This window comes from Mobula hypostoma, chromosome 11 (genome assembly GCF_963921235.1).
Source record: "Mobula hypostoma chromosome 11, sMobHyp1.1, whole genome shotgun sequence".
NCBI lineage: Eukaryota > Metazoa > Chordata > Chondrichthyes > Myliobatiformes > Myliobatidae > Mobula > Mobula hypostoma.
The window spans coordinates 95608149-95634744 of record NC_086107.1 but is presented as its reverse complement, the minus strand read 5'-3'; the positions used below and the strand labels follow the sequence as shown (position 1 = coordinate 95634744).

Genomic DNA, 26596 nt, shown 5'->3' with positions numbered 1-26596 from the left:
GAGGGGAAAGGAAATGAAAATTCTAAATACTGTATCAAGAGTGGCATTGTAGGTCCAAATAAAAAAATGCAGCATATTTATTCCATTGGTTACTGCAAATGTCCAAAATTGCAACTTTAGTACATTTTCATTAATGTTAGAAATGACATTATGGGTAATCATTTTGTTGGTGTCTTCACACATCTATGTAATTTCCAACTTTGCACATTAACAACTTCAAATTAAGAACACAACAATTGAGATTTATAATGCATATTTCTGAAGAGACTTATACAAATATTAGTTAAATTTAATTAAACCTCATTTAATGTAAGTACAATGTCTAGTTTATTGAATGATTATATTGTTCATTACAGAAGATCTTGCCAAAATCATCTAATAGCACCATTTCTCAGCAACAATGTTATTTCTGGTAATAACAACACCGAGTTTTTTCACAAAAAAACTTCAATTCACTCATCTCCACTCCATAGAAAAACTGGGTTACAAACACTAATTATAATAAAGAACCAAATGTCACTAATTATAAAAACATCACTGTTTCTATTTGATCCTCCTCAATTGCTCTAACTCCAGCGGATCTCACAATTTTTGAGATTTCTTTTAAAACTACATCTTAGAATTGTTTTTACTCATTTATAGGATGTAGGCTTCAGAGTCAAGGCCAGAATATACTGACCATATCCTACTATGCCTTGTCTGTTGGCACGTGGCCAAGTGGTTAAGGCATTTGTCTAGTGATCTGAAGGTCGCTAGTTCGAGCCTTGGCTGAGGCAGCGTGTTGTGTCCTTGAGCAAGGCACTTAACCACACATTGCTCTGCGACGACACTGGTGCCAAGCTGTATGGGTCCTAATGCCCTTCCCTTGGAAAACATCCGTGGCGTAGAGAGGGGAGACTTGCAGCATGGGCAACTGCCGGTCTTCCATACAATCTTGCCCAGGCCTGCGCCCTGGAAACCTTCCAAGGTGCAAAACCATGGTCTCACAAGACTAACGGATGCCTCTATATTATATTATATTATATATATATACACACACACCCCCTGTCTATTTAAGTGACCAAATGTCTGTTAAATTTAGTTATTGTATCTGAATGTATCTCAGCTGTCATGGTAACAGGACTGGCTGCTGGAATTTCTAGGGCTTAGATGTTAAAAATGGGTCAGGTAAGGCAGGTAAGGAGGTAAAAGAGGTGGGGGTGGCATTGCTAATCAGGGATGGTTTCACGCCGCAGAAAGGGAAGACATCATGGAGAGATCTACTGAGTCAGTGGGGGTAGAAGTCAGAAACAGAAAGGGAACCACTACATTACTGGATGTATTCTATAGCTGACTACAGGGTCACCAAGGAGCAGATCAGTAGACAGATTCTGGAAAGATGCAAAAATACTAGGGTTATTGCCATGGGTGCTTCAACTTCCCTAATATTGATTGGTACCCCTTTAATGCAAGAGGTTTTGAGGGCAGACTTTAGATAGGTCCAAAAGTATTCCTGATACAATATATAGATATGCTGACTCAAGAAGAGGCCATACTGCATCTGGTACTAGGCAATCAGATGACTGATCTCTCAGTAGGTGAGCATTTTGGAGACAGTGACCACAACTCTCTAACTTTGGCATAGCCATGGACAAGGATAGGAGCAAACAGTTTAGGAAAGAATTTAATTAGGGGAGAGCTATTATGCTATTAGGCAGGAACTTAGGAACATATGTACTCAGGGAAATGTAAAATGGAAATGTGGAGATTGTTTAGGGAATATTTGTATGGAGTTCTGGATAGCTTTGTCGCATTGAGCTGGGAAAGAAAGTTAGGGTGAAAGAAACATAGTTGGCAAGAAAAATGGAACATTTAGCCAGAGACAGAAGGAAGCATACTTAAGATTTAGGAAGCAAAGATCTGATAGGGCTCTTCAGTTCCATGTTCAAAGTAAAGTTATTATCAAACTACAAACGTGTATGTCACTATATAGTACTCTGAGATTCATTTTCATTAAGATATTTACAGGCCAAAGATATACATAGAATCAATGAAAAAAACTACACAGACTGACAAACAATCAATGTGCAAAAGAATACAAATGGCAAATACAAAAATAAATAAATAAATAATGCTGAGAACATGTTGTAAAGTCCTTGAAATTGAATCCATAGGTTGTCGAATCAGTTCAGAGTTCACAGTTATAAGGTAGCAAGGAAGGAGTTTTAAGGAGGGAGTTAGGGGAGCTAGAAGCAGACATGAGAAAGCCTTGGCAAGTAATATTTTAAAAAGACCCAAGGCATTGTACAAGTACGTAAAGAATGGGAAAATAACTAGTGACAGTAGGACTAATCAGGGATAAAAGAGGAAACATATGCCCACAGTTGTGGGAGGTAGGGACAGTCTTTAATGCATACTTTGTTTCAGCATTCACCATTGAACAGACCTTGACTAATGTGAGGTCAGTATAGAACAGGGTATAAAATGGGTTGGTACAACTCAAGAAGAAGGAAGCATGGAACTTTTGAAAAACATTAGGATAGAATGGTCACAGGCCCAGATGAGATATATTCCAGGTTAATAAGTGAGAGAAGAGACTGCTGGACTGTTGGCAATAATCGTTACATCATCACTGGCAGCAACAAGTACAGCCAGATGATCAGACTTTCCGAAGTGTGAGCATGGAATAGCACGGTATTCATTCCTGATGGTGGTGTAACAGTAGTCCAGTGTATTGTTCCCTCTGGTGGTACAAGTGATTTGTTGATGGTAATTATTTAGTGACTTTTTCAAGCTGGCCTAATTAAAATCCCCACAAAATGACGATGAAGGTGTCAGGGTGTGCTGTTTCGTGCATGTTGATCACATTCCACAGATCTAGAGCCTGTATGACATTGGCCTGAGGTGGAACGTACACTGCTACCAAAATGATTGCTAAAATCTCCCACAGCAGGTAAAATGGACGGCACTTAATTGCAGGGTACTCCAGGTCGGGTGAGCAGAATTGGGACATCACTGAAACATTTGTGCACCAAGAGGAGTTGATCATAAGGCATACATCTCCACCTCTGCCTCTGTCCTATCCTGGTGGTGTATAGGGAACACATCAATCTGAATTGCTGTGTCCAGTACAGGAGGGATTAACCAGGATTCCATGAAACAAAGAATGCAAGTGGTCCTAATGTCCCTCTGATACAGCTCCCTAGCTCTGAGATCTTCAATTTTATTTACTAGAGACTACGTTTGTCAGCAAGATACCCGGTATAGGGAGTCAAAACCCCATTTTCTTAAACGCACCTGTATCCCGGACCACCAGCCACATTTCCTTCGAGGAGTCTGATGAGCAGTATGGCCACAATCAGCATTGTTTCCACTGGTTTTAAGCAGTGACAGATTGTTCAATCACATTGAAATATCTTTATTAACTGTACAGACCTTGGAAGCAGTTGTGATTCTCAGCTTATCAAGACTGAAATGGGAATATTTAATCGTATCCATCGAGCTGCACTGCAATGAAATCACCCCAGAAGTAAATGCCACGTGTAGAACCAGAGAGTGAGCACACCTGACCATTGTTACAGCACCATCAAGAATGCTTACTGTGCCATCCCACTGCCACACCTGGTTGTACTTCTACTCCTGGTGTGCAGGCAAAAACTGAAGACTGCAGCGCCAGTGGTGAGAATCAGGCGTGGTCAAGGGAGGCAGAGGAATGCTGACAAGACATTTGTATAATTATAGCAAAAGTTATGACATAAGACTTAGGAGCAGAATTAGGCCATTCAGCCCACCGTCATTAGTGGGAAGCTAGAGGATTGGGAAGCCTTTAAAAACCAAATAAAAGTTGAAACATGAATGAAGCTGGTCATTGATATAAAAGAGGATACCAAAAGTTTTTTTTTTAAGATATAAAAACAGTAAAGGAGAGATGAGAGTGGAAAGTAACAGTGAAGAGGTTATTAGTGGGGATAAAGAAATGGTATTTAGTATTTTGCACCAGAGAGGAAATTCAAGAGTGTTGGAGGCAGAAGAGAAGATCAGTTGCTGCCACTAAGGAGAAGGTACTTAGGAAGCTGAAAGAACTGAAGGTGGATAGGTCACCTGGACCTGATGGATCACACTACAGATAGCTGAAGAAATTGTGGAGGCATTAGTAGTGAATCATTTGACTTTGGAATGGTTCTGGAGGACTCTTTCAGAAGGGATGGCGGGAAAAGACAGGAAATTATAGGCCAAGCCACTTAACCTGACTGCAGTGGTTGGTGAGATGTTGGAGACATTAAAGATGAGGTTTCGGGGTACTAGGAGGCACATGATAAAATAGGCCACAGTTAGCATGATTTCCTTAAGGCGAAATCTTTCTTGACAAATCTGTTGGGAGGATTGACAAAGGAAAGTCAGTGGATGTAAATTACTTGGATTTTCAGAAGGCTTTTGACAAGATGCCTAACATGAAGCCGCTAAACAAAATTAGAGCCTATGGTATTATAGGAAAAATACTAACATGGAGTAACATGGACAAAGGTTTGGCTAATTGGCAGGAGGCAAAGAATGGGAATAATGAAGTCCTTTTCTAGTTGGCCACCAGTGATTAGTGGTGTTCCACAGGGGTCAGTGTTGAGACCACTTCTTTTCACATTATAGCTCAACAATTTGGATAACAAAATTGATGGCTTTATGACCAAGTTGCTCATGCCCCCTTCTAGCTCTCAATTGACAATGAACCCATGTACACAGTCCACCTCACTATATATATATATATTTTCTTTACTGCACTTTTTGCGCTACTTATTTCAATTTTTATTTTTTATTGTATTTTATAGTTTTTAATTATGTATTGCAATGTAGTGTTGCCACAACACAACATAATTCATGACATGCCAGTAATATTATACCTGACTCTAAATCTAATCTAAAGACACACTCAATGTTTTAGGAACAGCTTCTTCCCCTCAAATAGCTAATTTCCAAATGGTCCATGAACCCACATACACGACCTCACTATTTTATTCTCTTTTCTGCACTACTATATTTTTGTTTATATTTCTTATTGTAACTTAAAGTATATTTATGAAGAGCCTATGGTATTACAGGAAAGATATTAACATTGACAGACGCTTGGCTAACAGGCAGAAAGCAAAGAATATGAACAAAGGCGGTTTTTTCTGGTTGACTGCTAGTGGCTAGTGACCAGCAACAGGGGTCGCTGTTGGGTCCACTCATTTTAAAATGAAATGTTAACGATTTGGATGACAGAATAGATGGCTTTGTGGCCAAATTTGCAGATCATACAAAGACAGTTGAAGGGGCAGGTTCCATTGTTCTTTAATCTATATCAATGATCTAGATGATAATGTGGTAAATTGCATTGGCCAATTTCTGAATGACACCAAGATGGAAGTGTAGTTGACATGAAGAAGGCTATCAAAACCTGCAGCAGGATATGGACCAGACGGGAAAGATAGGCTGAAAAATGGCAGAGGGAATTTAATGCAGACAAGTGTGAGGTGTTGCACTTGGGTAGGACTTCTGCAGTGAATGGTAGGGCACTGAGGAGCTTGGTAGAAGAGAGAAGTCTGGGAATGCAGTGGTCAATTATGCCGATGATACAAAGCTAGGTGAAGGAGCAAGCAGTGTTGAGGAAGTAGAGGGTCTGCAAAAGTACTTGGGAAGATTAAGATAATGGGCAAATAAGTGGCAGATGAAATACAATGTAGGGAAGTGTACAGTCATGCACTTTGGTAGAAGGAATAAAGATTTAGACTATTTTCTAAATGAGGAGGAAATTCAGAAATCGGATCTCCAAAAGGACTTGGGAGCTCTAGTGCAGGATTTTGTAAAGGTTAATTTGCAGGTTAAGTCCGTAGTAAGGAAGGCAAATGCAAATGCATATTAGCATAAATGTAATATTAGCATTCATTTCAAGAGGACAAGAACATAAAAGCAAGGATGTAATGCTGAAGCTTAATAAGACTGCTTTAGGGCCTCATCTCTAAGAAAGACTATGCTGGCATTGGAGAGGGTCCAGCGGACATATACAAGAATGATTCTGAGAAAGAGAGTGTTGAACATAGGACATTAAGAAGTCATCTGATAAAGATATAAAACACCATGAGTGATAGACAGGGTAAAAGCACACAGTATTTTTTCCCTAAGGATGCTAAAAAGAAGTGGGCATAAATTTAAGATCAGATGTGAGAGATTTAAAAGAGCTATCAGGAATAGCTTCTTCACACAAACAGTGATGCATACTTGGACTGAGTCATCAGGAATAGTGGTTGAGGCAGGCACTTCAGCAACACTTAAACACCAACTAGATAAGTACATGGATAGTAGAGGTTTAGAGGGCTATTGTCAAAACATGAGCAGATAGGACTAACTCTCAGTGCAACAAATTAGCAAGGACAAGTTGGGCCAAAGGGCCTGCTTCCTTGCTGTACAATTTTAATACAAGCCTGAAGTGACAGCAGGATCTCTTTCTAAATATATCCGATTTAGCTTTCAGATAGATTCCTTCAACAATATGCTGGTTGCTTATTAGTGCCCATCAGCCATTCTGGCACAAAGATTAACCTTTACAGTTTCAAGTCTCATTTTTTCAACTTCAGTTCAATTAATTATTTATTTTAAGCTTTGGAAATATAAAAGCTTTTAAAAATCCAAATATTCTTTCATTTCTCTATTTTTCTTTCCAAACATTTTCTGATGCACCCACTAATTATACTTGTTGTTCAATCCTTGTGCTGTTTATTTCTTCAATTGGTTAAGCCCTATCAGTACTTTCCTACAAAGCAAGTTTTATCAGCTAGCTCAAAGAGCAACTTGTCATGCAAAACAATCAATTAACTGATTAATCACTATTTTGATGATTGTGAGCTAATACATCTAAATTATTTCCATGAACTCATGGGATCATGGGTTCTTCCCCGTGTTTCATAAGTATAATATGAGTCCTACATTGACATATGGTGTGCATGATTCAAAAAGTTCAAAGTTCAGAAGTTAATTTATTATCAAAGTATACAACTTGAAATTCTTCTCTGGGTAGCCATGAAACCAGGAAAGGCAGCACAACCATCAGCCCCCAAATACCTCCTCCTGCACAAAAAAATTATCAAAATAGAGCAGGCACATCGATCCCCAAATCCCTCCTTCCACACAAAAAAAAATGAACAAAAATGGAACAGGCACATCCGCCCCCAAATCCCTCCTCCTGCACAAAAAAAACCAGCAGAACAGAACAAGCACATTGATCCCCAAATCCCTCCTTCCACAAAAAAAAAAGAACAAAAATGGAACAGGCACATCTGCTCCAAAATCTCTCCTCCTGCACAAAAATAAATGAACAAAATGGAACAAGCACATCGACCCCCAAATCTTAACTCCCACACAAACGAAAACAGATAGGCACATCAGCCCCCAAATACCCCTACGCACACAAAAAAGGACAATAAAATTTGGGTGAAAAACACAGAATATAAAATACTATAAGACCAAAAAAAAAGTCTATAGTCTAAGTACACATTCAAAATGCAGAAAACCTGGGCAACACTCTCTGGACCTGTGGCAGACCTTTCCCTCTCTGTATCAAATCGATCAATAAAAAAGGCAGCCAGCGCTCACCCTCCGCATTCACCTTGATGCTTCAATCTCCCTCATCGCTTTAATTGGCGAACAATGGAACCTTTAACCAGCACAATGGAGTCAAATAACAGCTTGTGCCCCATCCTCAGGCCTTCTCGCCACAAAGTTCGCACATGCTGCCTCTGTCTCCTGGAATCCTCGCAGAGACTGCAGAGTACTGAAGCACCTGAACAATCTCCAAGCTTCTGCATTTGCCTCGATGTTTCAATACGCTTGTCACTTCAATTGGCGAACAATGGAAGCTTTAATCGGCGAATTAGAATTGACCATTGGCTCGCAGCCTGTCCACCATGAGGTTCGCGTACGCTGCCTCTGTCTCCTGGAATCTCTCAAAGACTGCAGAGTGTTGGAACACCCAAACAATCTCTAAACAGCAAATCACAGGCTCTAACAGTTCCAGAATCACATCCAAGACGAAAAACAATAGTAAAAGACATAAAAGAAGTGAAGCATATGGTTTCATGATCTATCCAAATGATGTCAACCGAAGGACTGTTGTATGCAAACACCATCTTGACCGGAAATTTCTTTTTTGACAATATTAATCAAGTTAAAACCAGCTGTATTTACGTACACATTTGCAACAGCAGTTTTTAAAATACCAAGTGCTTACAACAGACTAGTTCTCCTGCTGATATTTTCTGTCTTTTTCAGTTCAGTCAGTATTCACTCCTAAATCATCTTAACTTCAAACATCTCTGCTGAAATACCACATAATTTTGTGTTCTTAACAAAATATCAAATTTCAGTTTGAATTTCACGGAAGTATACAAATCCTAATAAACCTGCAAAATACTCTCTTGTACCTTAATGTTCAAAATTGTATTCCAGCACATTATATTTTATACTCTTAAAAAAGTTGCTCTAAACCATCCAAATTCCATTCATGTTTCTCTTAATGCAATTTACATTGAATTCTGATGTCCAATGATCTCACTTTCAAATTAATTGGCTTTTATACTTTTAATGTTTCTAAAATATCACTTACCATGGCTCTGTCCTTTTCCACCTATGTCCATGACACCTCACATGTTCTCAATTTGACAACTTTCAAATTTCCTGCCCACCCCTCACCACCTCATTTTTCCTAAGAATAGTCAGTTCCTGTACACTTCTATCACACTTCAGAAAGGCCTCAGAGGTTGTTGCTTTTTGGAACATACACACAATCAGTTCCCCTCCATCAACACCTTCCTGTTTGGTAGAACTTGTATTTACCCTCAACAACTTCTCTCCTGGCTCCTTATACCTTCTCCACACTAAAGCCGTGGCCATGAGCACTTGAATGGGCCTCAGTTATGGCTACCTTTTTATTGGCTACATGGAGCTATCCATGTTCCAAGTCTAATCTGGCACCACTCTCCAATTCTTTCTCTGCTACTTTGACGATTGTATCTTATATTCGTGTAGTGATGCTGAACTTTATCCATTTCGCTGCCAACTTCCATCTCACCCTCAAGTTCACTTGGTCCATCTTAGACTCTGCTCTTCCCTTCCTTGATCTATCTCCATCCAAGGACACATATCTCCAATATCCACGATAAACTACTGACTCCCACAGCTACCTTGACTACAACCACCTCACGGCCTCCCTGTCAGGCCGTTTCTCTATCTCTGTTCTCAGGTCGAGGCCTTCCAACCCCTGAGATTGAAGCCCTCACTCTCATCCCCTCTATTCCTTTATCCTATTCTCACCCCCTCCCTAGTAGACCTGGGCTAGAGTTCTCTTGGTCCTCACCTTGCCCTCCTGAGTCCATCTGTTCTATACAAAGCCAGGACCCTACCTTTCACCGAATGCGTCCTACCCAGGTTTGATCTTCCAAATGCAAAACCTTGCATTTATCTGGATTGAAAGCCAATTATCAATTCTCAGCTCAGGTGCCTAGTCTATCAAGATCCCTCTGTAATTTGTCATAAACGTGTACACCATCTACTACACTAGCTATATTGGATAGATTAAAGATAGATAGATAGATACTTCATTGATCCCAAAAGAAATTAGTGTCACAATAGCATTAGAAGTGCACAGATATACAAATCTACAGATATTAGAAGAGAAGAATAAAAAACGTTATCTCGAACAGTTGAGCTGGGGGGGGGGGGGTCATCATTTCTGCGGCTATAGGCTGACTAATTATAGAGCCTAATGGCCAAAGGTAAGAATGACTTCATATAGCGCTCTTTAGAGCAGTGCAGTTGTCTTAGTCTATTATTAAAAGTGCTCATCTGTTCAACCAAGGTGGCATGCAAAGGGTGAGAAACATTGTCCAGAACTGACAGGATCTTCCATAGGGTCGGTATTCACCAATGAAAAGGATCTTGGCAATTGTGGGGATGACGTACAGTGGACTGAAATGTTTGAGTATATAGACATTAATAAAGAATATGTGCTGGAGCTTTTGAAAAGTATTAAGTCAGATAAGTCGCTGGGACCAGACGAGACCTACCCCAGGTTACTGTGGGAGCGAGGAAGGAAATTGCTGAGCCTCTGGCGATGATTTTTGCATCATAAATAGGGAAGAGAAAAGTACCAGAGGATTGGAAGGTTGCAAATGTTGCTCCTTTGTTCAAGAAAGGGAGTAGAGATAACCCAGGAAATTATAAACCAGTAAGTCTTACTTTAGTGGTGGGCAAGTTGTTGGAGAAGATCCTGAGAGGCAAGATTTATGAGTATTTGGAAAGACATCATCTGATTAGGGATCGTCAGCATGGCTTTGAAAAAGGGCAGGTCATGCCTTAAAAACCTGATTAAATTCTTTGAGGATGTAACAAAACACACTGATGAAGTTAGAGCACTGGATGTAGTGTATATGGATTTCACTAAGGCATTTGACAAGGTTCTGCAAGCGAGGCTCATTCAGAAGGTAATGAGGCATGGGATCCAAGGAAACCTTGCTTTGTGGATCCAGAATTGGCAGGACCACAGAAGGCTAAGGGTGGTTGTGGATGGTTCATATTCTGCATGGAGGACAGTGACCAGTGGCGTTCTGCAGGGATCTATTCTGGGATCCCTCCTCTTTGTGATTTTTATAAATGACCTGGATGAGGAAGTAGAAGTGTGGGTTAGTAAGTTCACTGATGACACAAAAATTGGAACATTGTCAGAGGTTACAGCAGGACATCTATAGGATGCAGAACTGGGCTGAGAAGTGGCAAATGGAGTTCAACCCAGATAAGTGTGAAGTAGTTCATTTCGGTAGGTCAAACTTGAGGACAGAATTTAATATTAATGGTAAGACTCTTGGTAGTGTGGAGGATCAGCGAGATCTTAGGGTCCATGTCCATAGGACACTCAAAAGCTGCTGCGCAGGTTGACAGTGTTGTCAAGAAGGCGTATGGTATGTTGGCCTTTATCAACTGGGATTAAGTTCAAGAGCTATGAGGTAATGTTACAACTATACAGTATAAGACCTTAGTTAGACCCCACGGAGTACTGTGTTCAGTTCTGGTCACCTCATTACAGGAAGGATGTGGACATTATAAGAGAGAGGAGATTTACAAGGATGTTGCCTGGATTGGAGAGTATGCTTTATGAGAATAGGTTGAGTGAACTTGGCCTCTTCTCCTTGGAGCAAAGGAGGATGAGAGGTGACCTGATAGAGGTCTATAAGACGATGGGAGGCATTGATTGTGTGGATAGCCAGAGGCTTTTTCCCAGGGCTGAAATGGCTAACATGAGGGGGCAGAGTTTTAAGGTGCTTGGAAGTAGGTACAAGGGAGATGTCAGAGGTAAGATTTTCACACAGAGTGGTGGGTGTGTGGAATGCACTGTCAGCGTTGGTGGTAGAGGCAGATACAATAGGGTTGTTTAAAAGATTCTTAGATAGATACATGGAACTTAGAAAAATAAAGGGCTATGCAGTAGCGAAATTCTAGGCAGCTTCTAGAGTAAGTCGGCACAACATTGTGGGCTGAAGGGTCTGTGATGTGCTGTAGATTTTCTACGTTTCTATCTACAGGGTCTTCTGTTCTACGACAGCCTCCAGCATGTCCAGTTTGACTCTTATAGCAGAGCCAGCCTTTCTAATCAGTTTATTGAGCCTGTTGGCATCACCTGTGTTGATGCCATTGCCCCAGCACACCATCTCACAGAAGATTATACTGGCGACAACAGACTGCTAGAGTGTGTGAAGGAGATCCCTGTATACTTCAAAGGACATCAGTCTCCTCAGGAAGTAGAGACGGCTCTGCCCTTCTTGTACACAGCCTCTGTGTTGGTGCTCCACTCAAGTCTATCATCCAGGTGCACCCCCAGGTACTTGGTCAATAGTAACAGGGAGCAATGCCGTATCATTTGCAAACTTACCAGCCATTTCTTGTACATTCACATCCAGATTGTTTATATAAATTATAACAACAGAGCTCCTTGCACACTCCTAATCACAGGCAACCCTCAAACTTCACTAAGAGTAGAACCTTCCTACCACTGAGCCTATTTTCTCTCTCAGATCCTATGCAATGCAACCTTCTAGACTAGCATGCTGTGAGGGACCTTGTCAAAGGTGTGTTAAGCTGCATATATTTAACATTAGCTGTGTTACTCTCATCTAACCTCTTTACCTCCTTAAAGACCTTCAAGAAATTTGCCAGACATGGCCTCTCACGCACAAAATCATGCTGACTGTCCCAAGTCAGGCCTTGACTCTCCAAATATCGGTAGATCCTGTCCCTTAGCACTCCCTCAAGCAATTTACTCATTGATGTCAACCTCATTCCCTGCAGTTTCCTGATTTGTTTCTGCTTTAAACAATAGCACCACATTAACCGTTCTACATTCCTCCAGAACATCATCTCAAGCTAGAGATGAAACAATTATCTCTGCAAAGGCCTCCACAATTTCTTCTCTAGCTTCTCACAAGAATGCACTAGGTCAGGACCTGGAGTTTTATCCACCTTAATGCACTTTAAAGCCTCCAATATTGCAAAATGATTGGCAAAATGACTGCTAGGAGCCACTTAGACAATAGACAACAGGTGCAGGAGTAGGCCATTCAGCCCTTCGAGACAGCACCACCATTCACTGTGATCATGGCTGATTATCCACAATCAGCACCCTTTTCCTGCTTTCTCCCCATATCCCTTCACTCCGCTATCTTTAAGAGCTCTATCTAACCCTTTCTTGAAAGGATCCAGAGAATTGGCCTCCACTGCCTTCTGAGGCAGAGCATTCCACAGAACCACAACCCTCTGTGTGAAAAAGTTTTTCCTCAACTCCATTCTAAATTGTCTACCCCTTATTCTCAAATTGTGGCCTCTGGTTCTGGACTCCCCCAACATCGAGAACATGTTTCCTGCCTCTAGCGTGTCCAATCCCTTAATAATCTTATATGTTTCAATCAGATCCCCTATCATCCTTCTAAATTCCAGTGTATACAACCCCAGTCACTCCAATCCTTCAACATATGACAGTCCCGCAATCCCGGGAATTAACCTCGTGAACCTACGCTGCACTCCCTCAATAGCTAGAATGTCCTTGCTCAAATTTGGAGACCAAAACTGTACACAATACTCAGCTGTGGTCTCACCAGGGCCACGTACAATTGCAGAAGGACCTCTTTGCTCCTATACTCAACTCCCCTTGTTATGAAGGCCAACATGCCATTAGCTCTCTTCACTGCTTGCTGTACCTGCATGCTTACTTTCAGTGACTGATGAACAAGGACACCTAGATCTCGTTGTACTTCCCCTTTTCCTAACTTGACACCATTCAGGTAGTAATCTGCCTTCCTGTTCTTGCCACCAGAGTGGATAACCTCACATTTATCCCCATTAAACTGCATCTGCCATGCATCTAGCCACTCACCCAGCCTGTCCAAGTCACCCTGCATTTTCATAACATCCTCCTCACATTTCACACTGCTACCCAGCTTTGTGTCATCTGTAAATTTGCTAATGTTACTTTTAATCCCTTCATCTAAATCATTAATGTATATTGTAAATAGCTGCGGTCCCAGCACCGAGCCTTGCGGTACCCCAATAGTCACTCACTGCCATTCTGAAAAGGACCCATTAATCCCTACTCTGTTTCTTGTCTGCTAACCAATTTTCTATCCATGTCAGTACCCTACCCCCAATACCATGTGCACTAATTTTGCCCACTAACCTCCTATGTGGGACCTTATCAAAGGTTTTCTGAAAGTCCAGGTACACTACATCCACTGGCTTTCCCATGTACATTCTCATAGTTACATTCTCAAAAAATTCCAGAAGATTAGTCAAGCATGATTTCCCCTTCGTAAATCCATGCTGACTCGGACCTATCCTGCCACTGCTATCCAAACATGCCGCTATTTCATCTTTTATAATTGATTACAGCATCTTTCCCACCACTGATGTCAGACTAACTGGTTTATATTTGCCTGTTTTCTCTCTCCCTCCTTTCTTAAAAAGTGGGATAACATTAGCTACCCTCCAATCCGCAGGAACTGATCTTGAATCTATAGAACATTGGAAAATGATTACCAATGCATCCACGATTTCTAGAGCCACCTCCTTAAGTACCCTGGGATGCAGACCATCAGGCCCTGGGGATTTATCAGCGTTCAGTCCCATCAGTTTACCCATCACCATTTTCTGCCTGATGTGAATTTACTTCAGTTCCTCTGTTACCCTAGGTCCTCTGGCCACCATTACATCTGGGAGATTGTTTGTGTCTTCCCTAGTGAAGACAGATCCAAAGTACCTGTTCAGCTCGTCTGCCATTTCCTTCTTCCCCATAATAATTTCACCCATTTCTGCCTTCAAGAGCGCAACTTTGGTCTTAACTAATTTTTTCCTCTTCACAAACCTAAAGAAGCTTTTATTATCCTCCTTTATATTCTTGGCTAGCTTACCTTCGTACCTCATCTTTTCCCTCCGTATTGCCTTTTTAGTTATCTTCTGTTGCTCCTTAAAAGCCTCCCAATCCTCTGGCTTCCCGCTCATCCTTGCTATGTTATACTTCCTCTCTTTTATTTTTATACTGTCCTTGACTTCCCTTGTCATCCACGGTCGCCCCTTACTCCCCTTAGAATCTTTCTTCCTCTTTGGAATGAACTGATCCTGCACCTTCTGTATTATTCCCAGAAATACCTGCCATTGTTGTTCCACTGTCATCCCTGCTAGGGTATCTTTCCAGTCAACTTTGGCCAGCTCCTCTCTCATGGGTCCATAGTCCCCTCTCTTCAACTGTAATACTGACACTTCCGATCTTCCCTTCTCCCTCTCAAATTGTAGATTAAAACATATCATATTATGGTCACTACCTCCTAATGGCTCCTTCACCTCGAGTTCCTTTATCAAATCTGGCTCATTACACAACACTAAATCCAGAATTGCCTTCTCCCTGGTAGGCTCTAATACAAGCTGCTCTAAGAATCCATCTCTGAGGCATTCCACAAACTCCCTTTCTTGGGATCCAGTACCAACCTGATTTTCCCAGTCTACCTGCATGTTGAAATCCCCCATAACAACTGTACAATTACCTTTGCGACATGCCAATTTTAACTCTTGATTGAACTTGCACCCTATATCCAGGCTACTGTTTGGTGGCCTGTAGATAACTCCCATCAGGGTCTTTTTGCCCTTACAGTTTCTCAGTTCTATCCACACTGACTCTACATCTCCTGATTCTGTGTCACTCCTGGCAAGTGACTGAATTTCATTCCTCACCAGCAGAGCCACCTCACCCCCCTCTGCCAACCTGTCTGTCCTTTCGATAGGATGTATATCCCTGAATATTCATTTCCCAGCCCTGGTCCTCTTGCAGCCATGTCTCTATTATTCTCACAACATCATACTTGCCAATTTCCAACTGAGCCTCAAGCTCATCCACTTTATTTCTTATACTCCATGCATTCATATATAATACTTTTAATCCATTACTCTCCTCACCTTTTACATCGATTCCTGTTGCACTTGGCCATACTCTCCGATCCCTTCCTGAGCTTTCCGCCCCTTTAATTCTGTTGTCTTTCTTAACTTTTCTTATTCTCTCATTCCCTTTAACTCCATTCTTAAATTTCCAGTTCACCCCTCCCCCCACTACTTAGTTTAAACACACCCGTGTAGTAGTGGCAAACCTGCCTGCCAGAACGCTGGTCCCTCGTCTGTTAAGGTGCAACCTGTCCCCTCTGTACAATTCATCCTTACCCCAAAACAGATCCCAGTGGTCCAAGAATCTAAATCCCTGCTTCCCGCACCAGCTCCTCAGCCACACATTCAGATCCCCTATTTCCCTGTTCCTGTCCTCTCCAGCACAAGGAACTGGAAGCAAACCCGATATAACCACCCTGGAGGTCCTGCTTTTCAGCCTTCTTCAGAGTGCTCCGAAGTCACGCTGCAAAATGTCTCTCATCTTCTTCCCGACGTCATTTGTGCCGACATGCACCACCACCTCCGGATGTTCACCTTCACCTGTGAGGATGCCCTGCAATCGGTCCCTGATGTCCTGGATCCTAGCACCAGGGAGGCAACACACCATCCTTAAATCCCACCTGTTGCCGCAGAAACCCCTATCTGTACCTCTCACTATGGAGTCCCCTATTACCACGGCTGTGGCTGACATCTGTCTCCTCGGCTTTGTTTCAGCGCCAATTTTTGACTTGCAGACCTGTCCGCCTCTCAGACTGGCACTGTCTTCTGTCCCGACAGCTTCCAAGAGGGTGAACCTTTTTTCAAGAGGCACATCCCCCCGGGGTCTCCTGTACTCCAAGCATCCATCCCTTCCTCATCATCAGCCCCTTTCTCTCTTCCGGTATCTTCAGTGTAACGATCCCACTACAGGTCCTGTCCAGAAAAATCTCTGTTTCCTGGATGACCCTGAGGTCATCCAGTTGCCTCTCCAGTGCCTCAACACGGTCCTTCAGGAGCTGAACCTGGACACAATTTCCAAAATTTGTAGCAGTCAGAGGCACCATCAACGTCCTGACCTCTCACATCATGCAAGAAGCACACTGAATCAGTTGTCCTGTCATTTCTTCACCACTTCTCACCCTCTCCAACTGTGGCGTAGTCTCCTCCCTCAGCCTCCTCGCCGAAGACTCTCTAGACAAAGAGAGTCTATTATCTGCCTCTCTTAGCCGTTTGACAATGGCCAATAAATAATAAAACAATAGAATTAAGCAGAGCAGCCACTGTGGGAATGGTCATTGTGCGAGTGGGCCAGCATTAGAGTGGAGAGCTTGAGACTTTGACTCTTAGAGGCTTCGGTGAGGAGAGGAGGAGGCTGTAGGTAGATTTTTCTCTTTTTTTTAATTTCCTTCTTTTTTATTGCACATTTAGAGCACTGGGAATGCCAGGCAGGATAGTGGAATGCTCCTCTTGCATAATGTGGGAAGGCAGGGTGTCCTCCAGTATCTCTGATGACTACAGCTGCAAGAAGTGCATCCAACTGCAGCTTCTTACAGATCATGTTAGGGAACTGGAACTGGATGAACTCTAGATCATTCAGGAGACTGGGGAGTTAATTTACAAGTGATACAGGGAGGTAGTCCTAAGGTGCAGGACACAGGTAACTGAGTGACCTTCCGGTGGAGGCAAGGGTATAGGCAGACAGTGTAGGATGCGACTGTGTTCGTTCACCTCAATAATATACTGCTTTGGATATTGTTGGCAAGGTGGTGGTGGGGTATGACAGAGCACAGGAAAGCTACAACAGTCAGGTCTCTGCCAATGAGTCTGCCTCTGTGGCTCAGAAGGGAAGGGGGAGAAGAGGCGAGCTGTAGTGATAGATGATTCATTTGTTAGGGGAACAGCCAGGAGATTCTGTGGATAAGAACAAGATTCCCAGATGGTATGTGCCTCCCAGGTGCCAGTGACAATGATATCTCAGACCAAGTCCATAGTATTCTTAAGTGGGAGGGTGAGTGAGCAGCCAGAGATTGTGGTCCATGTTGGTACCATTGACAATCCACACCTTCACATATCAACTGCTATTGTCCAGATCTTCACCTCCTTCAGTCTCTACCTTCCAGCAACTCCCCAGTCATTATGGACTCACTCACCTTCACTACTGAGCAGGTGAGAAGGGCTCTGGGAAAAATCACACAGCAAAGCTTTGGGACTGGTTGGTGTGAACCCCAAGGTCATGAAGGAGTGTGCTGAGCAGCTGTGTGGAGTTCTCCAGCACATTTTCAGTCTGAGTCTCAGCCTGGAAAGGGTCCTGACTGTGTAGAAAACATCATGTGTGGTTCCAATCCCAAGAAGGGTCAACCAAAAGTCTTGAATGACTACCATCCAGTGGTCCTGACGTCACACATTATGAAGACCCTAGAGAGGCTAAGTCCTGGGTCACCTCCAACCCCTGGTCAGATCAGACCTCGATCCCCTGCAGTTTGCCTACCAGGAGCACATTGGAGTTGCTGTCACCTACCTGCTGAACAGAGCCTACTCCCATTTGGATAAGCAGGGCAATACTGTGAGGATTATGTTTTTTGATTTCTCAAGTGCCTTCAATACCATGTAACTCTCATTGCTGGGGATAAAGCTCCATTCAATGCAGGTTGGCACTTCCATTGTATCCTGGATAATGGACTACCTGACTGGCAGACCACAGTTTGTGTGGCTTCAGAGCTGTGTGTCAGACGTAGCTATAAGCAGCACTGGAGCCACAGGGGACTGTATTGGCCTCCTTCCTGTTTACCCTGTATACCTTGGACTTTAGATACAACATGGAGTCATGTTATTTGCAGAAATTTTTTGGCCTAAACAATAGTTGAGAGGATGGGAGGATGAATACAGGGTCCTGGTGCAAGCTGAATCTGCAGCTCAACATCAGTAAGACAAAGGAGATGGTGATGGACTTTACGAAGACTAAGCCTGCATTGCTTCCTGGTACTATTGGTGGTGAGGACCTACAAGTACCTGGGGGTGCAGCTGGATGATAGACTTGAGTGGAGCACCAACAGAGAGGCTGTGTACAAGAAGGGCCAGAGTCACCTCTACTTCCTGAGGAGACTGAGGTCCTTCAGAGTATGCAGACCTCTTCTTCACATGTTCTAACAGTAACAATTGATGCTACCCATGCCATGTTGTAGTGAGACTAGAAATTAGAAGATAATAGGGAGTCTTGTAAGTAAGTCAGATGAGCTTAGAACACGGATCAGCACGTGGAAAGATGACATAAGTGAGACTTGGTTGCAGAAGAGGCAGGGTTGGCAGAGCAATGTTCCAGGGTTCCATTGCTTTAGATGTGATTGAGTGGGTGGGATTAAAGGGAGAATGTGCAATGCTGGATCTCCTATTAGAGAATGAGACAGGGTAGCGACAGAACTGTGTATACAGGATCACTTTAGATCATGTGATCATAATTGCAATAGTTTCAAGATTATTATGGAGAAGGGTAGGTCTGGTTCTCAGGTTGAGATTCTAAATCAGAGAAACACCAATTTTAATAGCATCAGAAAGGATCTGGCAAGTATGGATTGGGACAGTTTGTTTTCTGGTAAAGGTGTGCTTGGTAAGTGTGAGGTCTTCAAAAGTGAATTTTTGAAAGTATAGGGTTTACATGTTCCTGTCAGAATAAAAGCAAGACTAACAGGTTTAGGGAACCTTCATTTTCGAAATATATTGAGGCCCTTGTTAAGAAGGAGGAGGTGCATAGCAGTTATAAGCAGCAAGATACAAATGAGGTACTCAAGGACAGTAAGAAATGCAAGAGAATAATTAAGAGGGAAATTAGGATGGCTAGAAGAAGACATGAGGTTGGTCTAGCAGACAAAGTAAAGAAGAATCCCAAAGGCTTTGCTGATCTATTGAAAGCAAAAGCATAGCAAGGGATAAAATTGGTCTTCAAAGATCAACATGATCATCTACAGTGCCTATAAAATGTATTCACCCCACTTGGAGGCTTTCATGTTTTATTGTTTTCACAGCATTGAATCACAGTGGATCTAATTTGGCTTTTTGACAACAGAAAAAGACTCATGTCAAAGTGAAAACAGATCTCTACAAAGTGATCTAAATTAATTCCAAATATAAGTCATAGCAGAGGAATTTAAAACATCCTTAACCACAGGTGACATGCAGGAGGTTTGGAGGATAACTAACGTTGTTCTGTTGTTTAAGAACAGCTTAAAAATAAACTTGGAAATTATAGGCTGGTTAGACTGACATCAGCAGTGGTTAAGTTATCGGAAAGTATTCCAAGGAACCATATTTGTCAGTATTTGGATATGCAGGGGCTGATAAGGGATCATTAACATGGCTTTGTGCATGGTAAGTCATGTCTAACCGACCTTATAGAGTTTTTTGAAGAGGTTATCAGGAAAGTTGATGAAAACAAGGCAGTGGATATTGCAAACTTTGTTGGGCACATCTACATGCTCAATTAGTTTGAACCCTAAAAAGCAGTGAACAAAGTTGGGATATTCGACAAAATAGAGAACATCAAAAGTCTCAATATTGCTACTTTTTAATTGTACTTCATACCAAATTAAATTCTAGAGCAGGTTTCATGTGATATCATTTGCTTACATTTGCAGTTGAAACAAAATATGTTTCTTTAAAACACTGCCAGTCAGTTAAAATTTGGCATTCAATCTGACATATGGATATACAACAGAAAATGACAGCTCAGACTAATAAAAACATAAGTACTCACTTCACATCAGTTGCTGATGCTGCCAACTCTGTCTGCATCACATTCCATCTGATGCACTATTAAATTAAAATGAAAAAAGTAAATTATCAAGCAGTCAATGAAATTTTCAGAAATGTTTCAATCTGTAATCTAGTTCTGGAAGTAAGTCACAAGGCACTACTCTCTTCAATGTACAATGTTGACTATAACTATTAACAAAGTTATCAGATTTCAACACTGACAGCACACCAATTAATTTTTAAAACCTAATTTTAGCAATCTACAGCAACCTAGGCAGCAAACCTTAGCTCAGCAAGGAAACCACTGGGCACTCTAGGCAGTGTTTATTTCACGTTTCCAAAAGAGCTGAGACTAATAATGTCCACTTTTAATCTCCACGTCAGCTATTGTCCATTAAAAGCCAGGGGGGCACAAAAATGCATGAAGGCAGTAATTAATTCTGACTCTGGTGAACAAAAAGAAGAATATGTGCTCTACAGTTCACAAAAAATGACTTTGTTAACATGAAGTTTCAATATTAGGATCAAAATGTAGTTATTTGTAGGCATTCATTGGCTGATTTGATTCAGGAATGCAAATGATACTATGAGGAGTCAACACCTGATGCACCATTCTCAAAGCAATGAGTGAAAACAGAGCCTGAAAGGACTGAAGGTACCTTATGAAGTATGGTAGGCCGTATTCAGAATACTGTCTTCAGTTTTGGTCACTCTGCATTATGAAATGCACCATTAAGCTGAAAATAGTACAGTAGTACAAAGGACATTTACGAAGAATGTTGCCACGGCTTGAGGGACTGAGTTAGAGAGAGGTTGATAAGGCTGGGATTTATTTTCAATGGAGCATAGGAGAATGTGGGGTGATGTTTTAGAGGTGTATAAAATCATTAGCCATAGGCAGAGTGAATATGTACAGACTTTTTCTCAGGGTTAGAAAATCAATATTTGGAGGACATAGAAGGAAAGATTTCATTGGAACTGAGGGTCATCCAGAGAATGGTCAGTATATGGAAACAGCTGCTGGAGGAAGTGGTTGAGGTGCAACAAAATGAGGGGCAATCTTATAACAGTGATAAAATTATGAGGGTATAGATAGGGTGAATAGTGATGGGACTTGATACTTGAGGGTCATACTTGGAGGATGCAATACTGGACTTCCTGTTAGGGAATGAGGTAGAGCATGGAACTGAACTGGCAAACAGGAGGCACTTTGGTTCCAGCAACTATAATTCTATCAGTTTTAACATAGTGATGGTAAAGGACAGTGCCACAGACTGGGTCCTAAACTGAAGCACAGAAAATTTTGAGGGAATTAGGCAGGATGAAGTAGAGGTCAACTGGGTGAGTCTGTTTGAAGGGAAAGAAACAAATGGCAAGTGGGAGGCTTTTAACAGTGGGGTATCAAGAGTCCAGGAACAACATGTTCCTATTAGTGAAAAAAGTAACTAACCATTAATGGATCCCTGGCTGACAAGAGTTGTTGAGGCTCTGGTCAAGAAAGAAAGGATACATTGTGTTTAGGAGGTTGGGGATGTGTCAATCTTTTGATGATGATGATAAAAAGAACACTTAAGCAGGAAATCAGGAGAGCAAAAGGAGGATATGAGATGGATCCGGCAGGAAAGATTAAGAAAAATCCCGAGATTCTATAGATATATTAAGTGAAAAAGGGTGGTTTAGAGATCAGCAGGGCTGCCTATGTTTCAAGCCACAGAAGTTGAGTGGGATTTTTAACAAATATTTTCCTTCAGTGTTTACTAAAAAGAAATTCATGGTTGCTCAAGAGATAAAAGGAACAAGTGGAGATGTTTTGGGAACAGTCATATATCAGGAGGGAGGTATTTGCAAATTATCAGCACATTAAGATCAGTAAATCCCCCAGGGCCTGACTGAGTGCATTTCGGACCTTTGTGAGATGCTAGAGAAGAAATTATGGAAGTCCTTGCAGAGTATTTGATTCATCATTAGCCACTGGTGAAGTTCCTGAAGACTGTAAGGTGGCTAAATGTTATTCCATTATTTAAGAAGGGTGTCAAGGACAAGCTAAGAAACTAAAGGTCAGTTACTCTGACGTCAATGGCTGGGAAGTTACTAGAGGAAATTCTGAGGAATAGCTTCTACCAGAATTTGGATCTGATTAGGAGAACTCAAAATGGGTTTGTACATGAAAAGTCATGTTTGACGTTATCTTTAGAGTTTTTTGAAGATGTAACCAAAAGATGGGGGTAGGACAACCAATGCTGTCTGTTTGTACCAGCCTACTGACGGGACAAGGCTTTTGACAATGTCCCACACAGTAGGCTGGTAAGACAGCTTATGTCCCACAAAATTCAAGGACAGCTAGTTACTGCAATCAAAATTGGCTCGGAGGTGGGAAACAGAGGGTGGTGGTTGAAGGTTGTTTCTTGGAATGGAGTCCGGTGACAAGTGGTAAACTGCCGGGATTTGTGTTGGGACTCTTGTTATTTGCTATTTATATAAATGATTTGGGTGCAAATACACAAGGCCTAATCAGGGAAAGATATGGTTAAACTGGAAAGAGTACATAAAATATTCAGAAGGATGTTGCCAGGACTAAAGGGCCTGAGTTATAGGAAGAGGTTAACCAAATTAGGTTTTTATTCCTTGGAATGTAGGAGAACTGGAAGGGTGAAGAGGGAGCCTTGTAGAAATATTTAAATATGAAAGGCATCAATAAGAAGGATGGTATTTTTCCCCAGGGTAGGGGATGTCCAAATTTAGGAGTCAGAATTAGAATCAGGTTTATTGTCTCAGACAAATGTCATGAAATTTGTTGTTTGCGCAAGTCAATAAACAAAGTTAGGTCATAGGATTAGGATGAGAGGGGAAAGATTTAAAAGGGACCTGAGGGATGGTGAGTGTATGGAATAAGCTTTCAAATAATTGATTACGGCAGATACAATATCATTTAAGATCACTTAGATAGGTACATGGACATATGGGACTTAAGGGATTTGTGTCAAACAGAGGAAATTGGGGCTAGCTGGGTGGACTATCAGTTTGGCCTAGACAGGTTGAAGGGCCTGTATCTACTGAAGATCTTTTAATTCCTCTCTCACATTCACTGTAATTGAATGGCAGGGACAACAAACCAGAATCTGTGTTGTATTGCTCTATGACTATGAATGTGTAGTCTTTAACCCTAATTTGGAAAATCAAGAACTAAAAGACATTGGTTTAAGGAAAGCAGTCAGAGATTTAATAGGATCTAAGGGGCAATTTGTTCACCCAAGTGAGGTGTACATATGGAAAGACCTGCCAGAGGAAGTGGTTGGGACTCTTGTTCTTCGTTATTTAAACATATATGAATGTGAGCCAGTTGGACTGAGGGGCCTATTTTCATGCTGTCTGACTCTATTCTAGTCAAATTGAAGCCAATGAGGATCAGCAGAAAATTATATTTCCTTTGTGCTGTTCTACTTGCCGTCCTACAGGAAGGATGTGACTGCACAGAAGAATGTAGAGGGGATGCACTACATTGTTGCTTGGATTGGATGGATTTAGTTATGATGAGTGATTGGATAGGTTGGGCAAAAGATACATGTAAGATTATGAGCAGAAAACATACAGTGGTTGGCTAAAATTCTTTTCCAATGGATAGGATATAAAAAGCAAGGAAGCATTGGTGGAAAATGAGAGGAAAGTTTGAAAGGATATCTGAAAGGCAAGTATTTTATAAACAGGGAGTGATTGATTTCTAAAAAATGTTGCCAGTGGAGGTGGTAGAATCACAGATAATCAGTATATTTAATTAAATTTAGACAGACACTTAAGTAGGCAAAGCATAGGAGGATGTTTTTAATGGGATTAATATATAGATGGGCAAAACAAATAACCATTGACATGGTGTTCTGAAGGGCCTGTACCTGTGTTATATAATTGTACATCTATGCAGTCATACATAACTTGCACAAAACAAGATGGCCAGTTTAAGTTAATTGCTTCTGCCTCAGGATATCACTGTAGGTGTTAAACAAAACAATGTCCTAGAGACAACCTATTTTAAATTAGTGAATTAGTTTATTACTGTCACATGTGTCAAGGTACAATGAAAACCTTTATATTTATACCATCCATACAGAACATCAGTGCATTGACATAGTACATGGGGAAATAATAAGAATGCAGAATATAATGCCACAGTTACAACTGAGGTGCAATGCAGGAGTAAGGTGTAAAATCATAACAAAGTGGATTGCGAGGTCAAGGGTCTATTCTTATTGTACTAGGAAACCATTCAATAGACTTATAACAGCAGGATAGAAACTGTCCTTGGGACTGGTGGTATGAGCTTTCAGGCATTTTTATGTCCTACCTGATGGGAGGGAGAGAAGCGAGAATGTCCAGGGTGTGTGGAGTCTTTGATTATGTTGGCTCCTTTCCTGATGCAGTGAGAAGTGTAAACAGGGTCCACAGAGGGAAGGCTGGTTTCTGTGATCTCCTCCACTGTTTATTGTGATCTCAGGCAGAATAACTGCCATACTAAATCGTGATGCATTTGAGATGCACCCCTCTCACTGAATATCAGCAAGGCCAAGGAGCTGCTTATTGACTTCAGGAAGAGGTAACTGGAAGTCCATGAGCCAGTCCTCATTGGGGGATCAGAGGTGGAGAGGATCAGCAACTTTAAATTCCTTGCTGTAGGCATTTCAGAGGATCTGTCCTGGGTCCAGCACGTAAACACCATTACAAGTAGAGCCTCTACTTCCTAAGAAGTTTGCAAAGATTTGGCATATCATCCAAAACTTCTGACAAACTTCTATAGATGTGCAGTGCAGAGTATATTAATGGGTTGCATCACAGCCTGGCATGGAAACACCAATACCTTGAAACAGAAAAACCTACAAAAAGTAGTGGACATAGCCCAGATCATCACAAGTAAAACCCTCCCAACCACTGAGCACATCTGCATGGAATGCTATCTTAGAAAAGCAGCATCCATCATTAGAAACCCCCCATTAAACAGGCCCTGCTGTCTTCTCACTGCTGGCATTAGGAAGGAGGTAAAGAAGTCTCAGGACCCACACCACCAAGTTCTGAAACAGCTATTACCCCATAACTATCATTTTGAATCAGAGGGAATAACTTCACTCAACTGTTCCCACAACCTATTGATTCGCTTTCAAGTACTCTTCATCTCATGTTCTTGATATTATTTATCATTTTGCTTTATTTTGTTTCTTTTTACTTACTGTGAATTTTCGCTAGAAAACTTATATCAGATTTGTATATGGTGACATAAATTTACTTTGAATTCTACAGTGTATTGATTAAAATTGTTGAGGGTCAAAGGGGACATGCCAACTTTCATTGGACACCTGAGAAAGCAGAGGTACTCTGGTGAGCTTTCTTGTCTATTGTATCAATGTGGTCTGACCTGGTTAGGTGACTGGTGATGTTCACTCCTAGAAATCTGAAGCTCTCAACCTGATATAAACAAAAGCATGTATACTAACACCCCACCTCCCCACCACTTCCTGAAGTCCTGAACCAGCTCTTTTTGTTTGCTGACATAGAAGTAAAGGTTGTTGTCATGATATCATGTCACTAGGCTCTCTACCTTCTTCCTGTATTGATTCATTGTTATTTGACATACAGCCCACTATGGTGGTATCATTTGCAAACTTATTGATGGCATTACAGCTGTACCTGACTACACAGCAGTGAGCGTATCAGGAGTACAGTAAGGAGCTGAGGACACAGCCTTATTGGCAGGGGTCATACATTGTCAGGAAGTTGAAAAGGAAGGTATTGAATGCTGAGTCTATGAGTTTTTAGATGAGTTTACTTGGAATTATGGTATTGAAGGAGAGCTGTATTGGATAAACAGCAGTTTTTGTTATCCAGATGCTCCAGTGATTAATATAGAGCCAGAAAGATGATGCCCACCATGGGCCTGTTATGGTGGTAGGTGAATTGCAGTAGATTGAGGTTACCTAGGAGAATGGAACCAGGAGGATGACCAGCCTTTCAAAGCACTTCATGATGATGGATGTCAGAGCTACCAAGCAATAATCATTAAGGCATGCAACTTATTCTCTTACCAGGACAATAGAATTTTTCTTTTAGCAGGTGGGAGCCTCAGACTGAAGTAGAGAGTGGATAAAATGCCCTCAAGAACCCTGAAAACTGATCTGAGACTTTTCCCTCAATATCAGCAAGAGTTAATCATTGATTTCAGAAAGCGAGGTGTTGCTCATATTGATGCTGATGTGGAGGTGGTTGAGAGCTTCAAGTTGCTAAGCATAAATATTACCAATAGTTTGTCATGGTCCAACCATGCAAATGCCATGGTCAGCAAAGTATATCAGCAGCCTAAAGAAATTTAGTACATCCCACTGCCTCACCAATTTTTACAGATGCACCATAGAAA

At 41.5% G+C, this 26596-nt stretch overlaps 1 protein-coding gene across 1 annotated transcript in view; it reads right to left on the bottom strand.

Annotated features, from left to right (window-relative positions):
• Window positions 1-26596, bottom strand: part of LOC134353510 (protein KASH5-like) — a 159274-nt gene that overhangs the window by 425 nt on the left and 132253 nt on the right. Inside the window, exon 13 of the mRNA XM_063061508.1 lies at window positions 20204-20259. Within this exon, the coding sequence (XP_062917578.1) occupies window positions 20204-20259 (56 nt within the window). The remainder of the gene's footprint in view (window positions 1-20203; window positions 20260-26596) is intronic.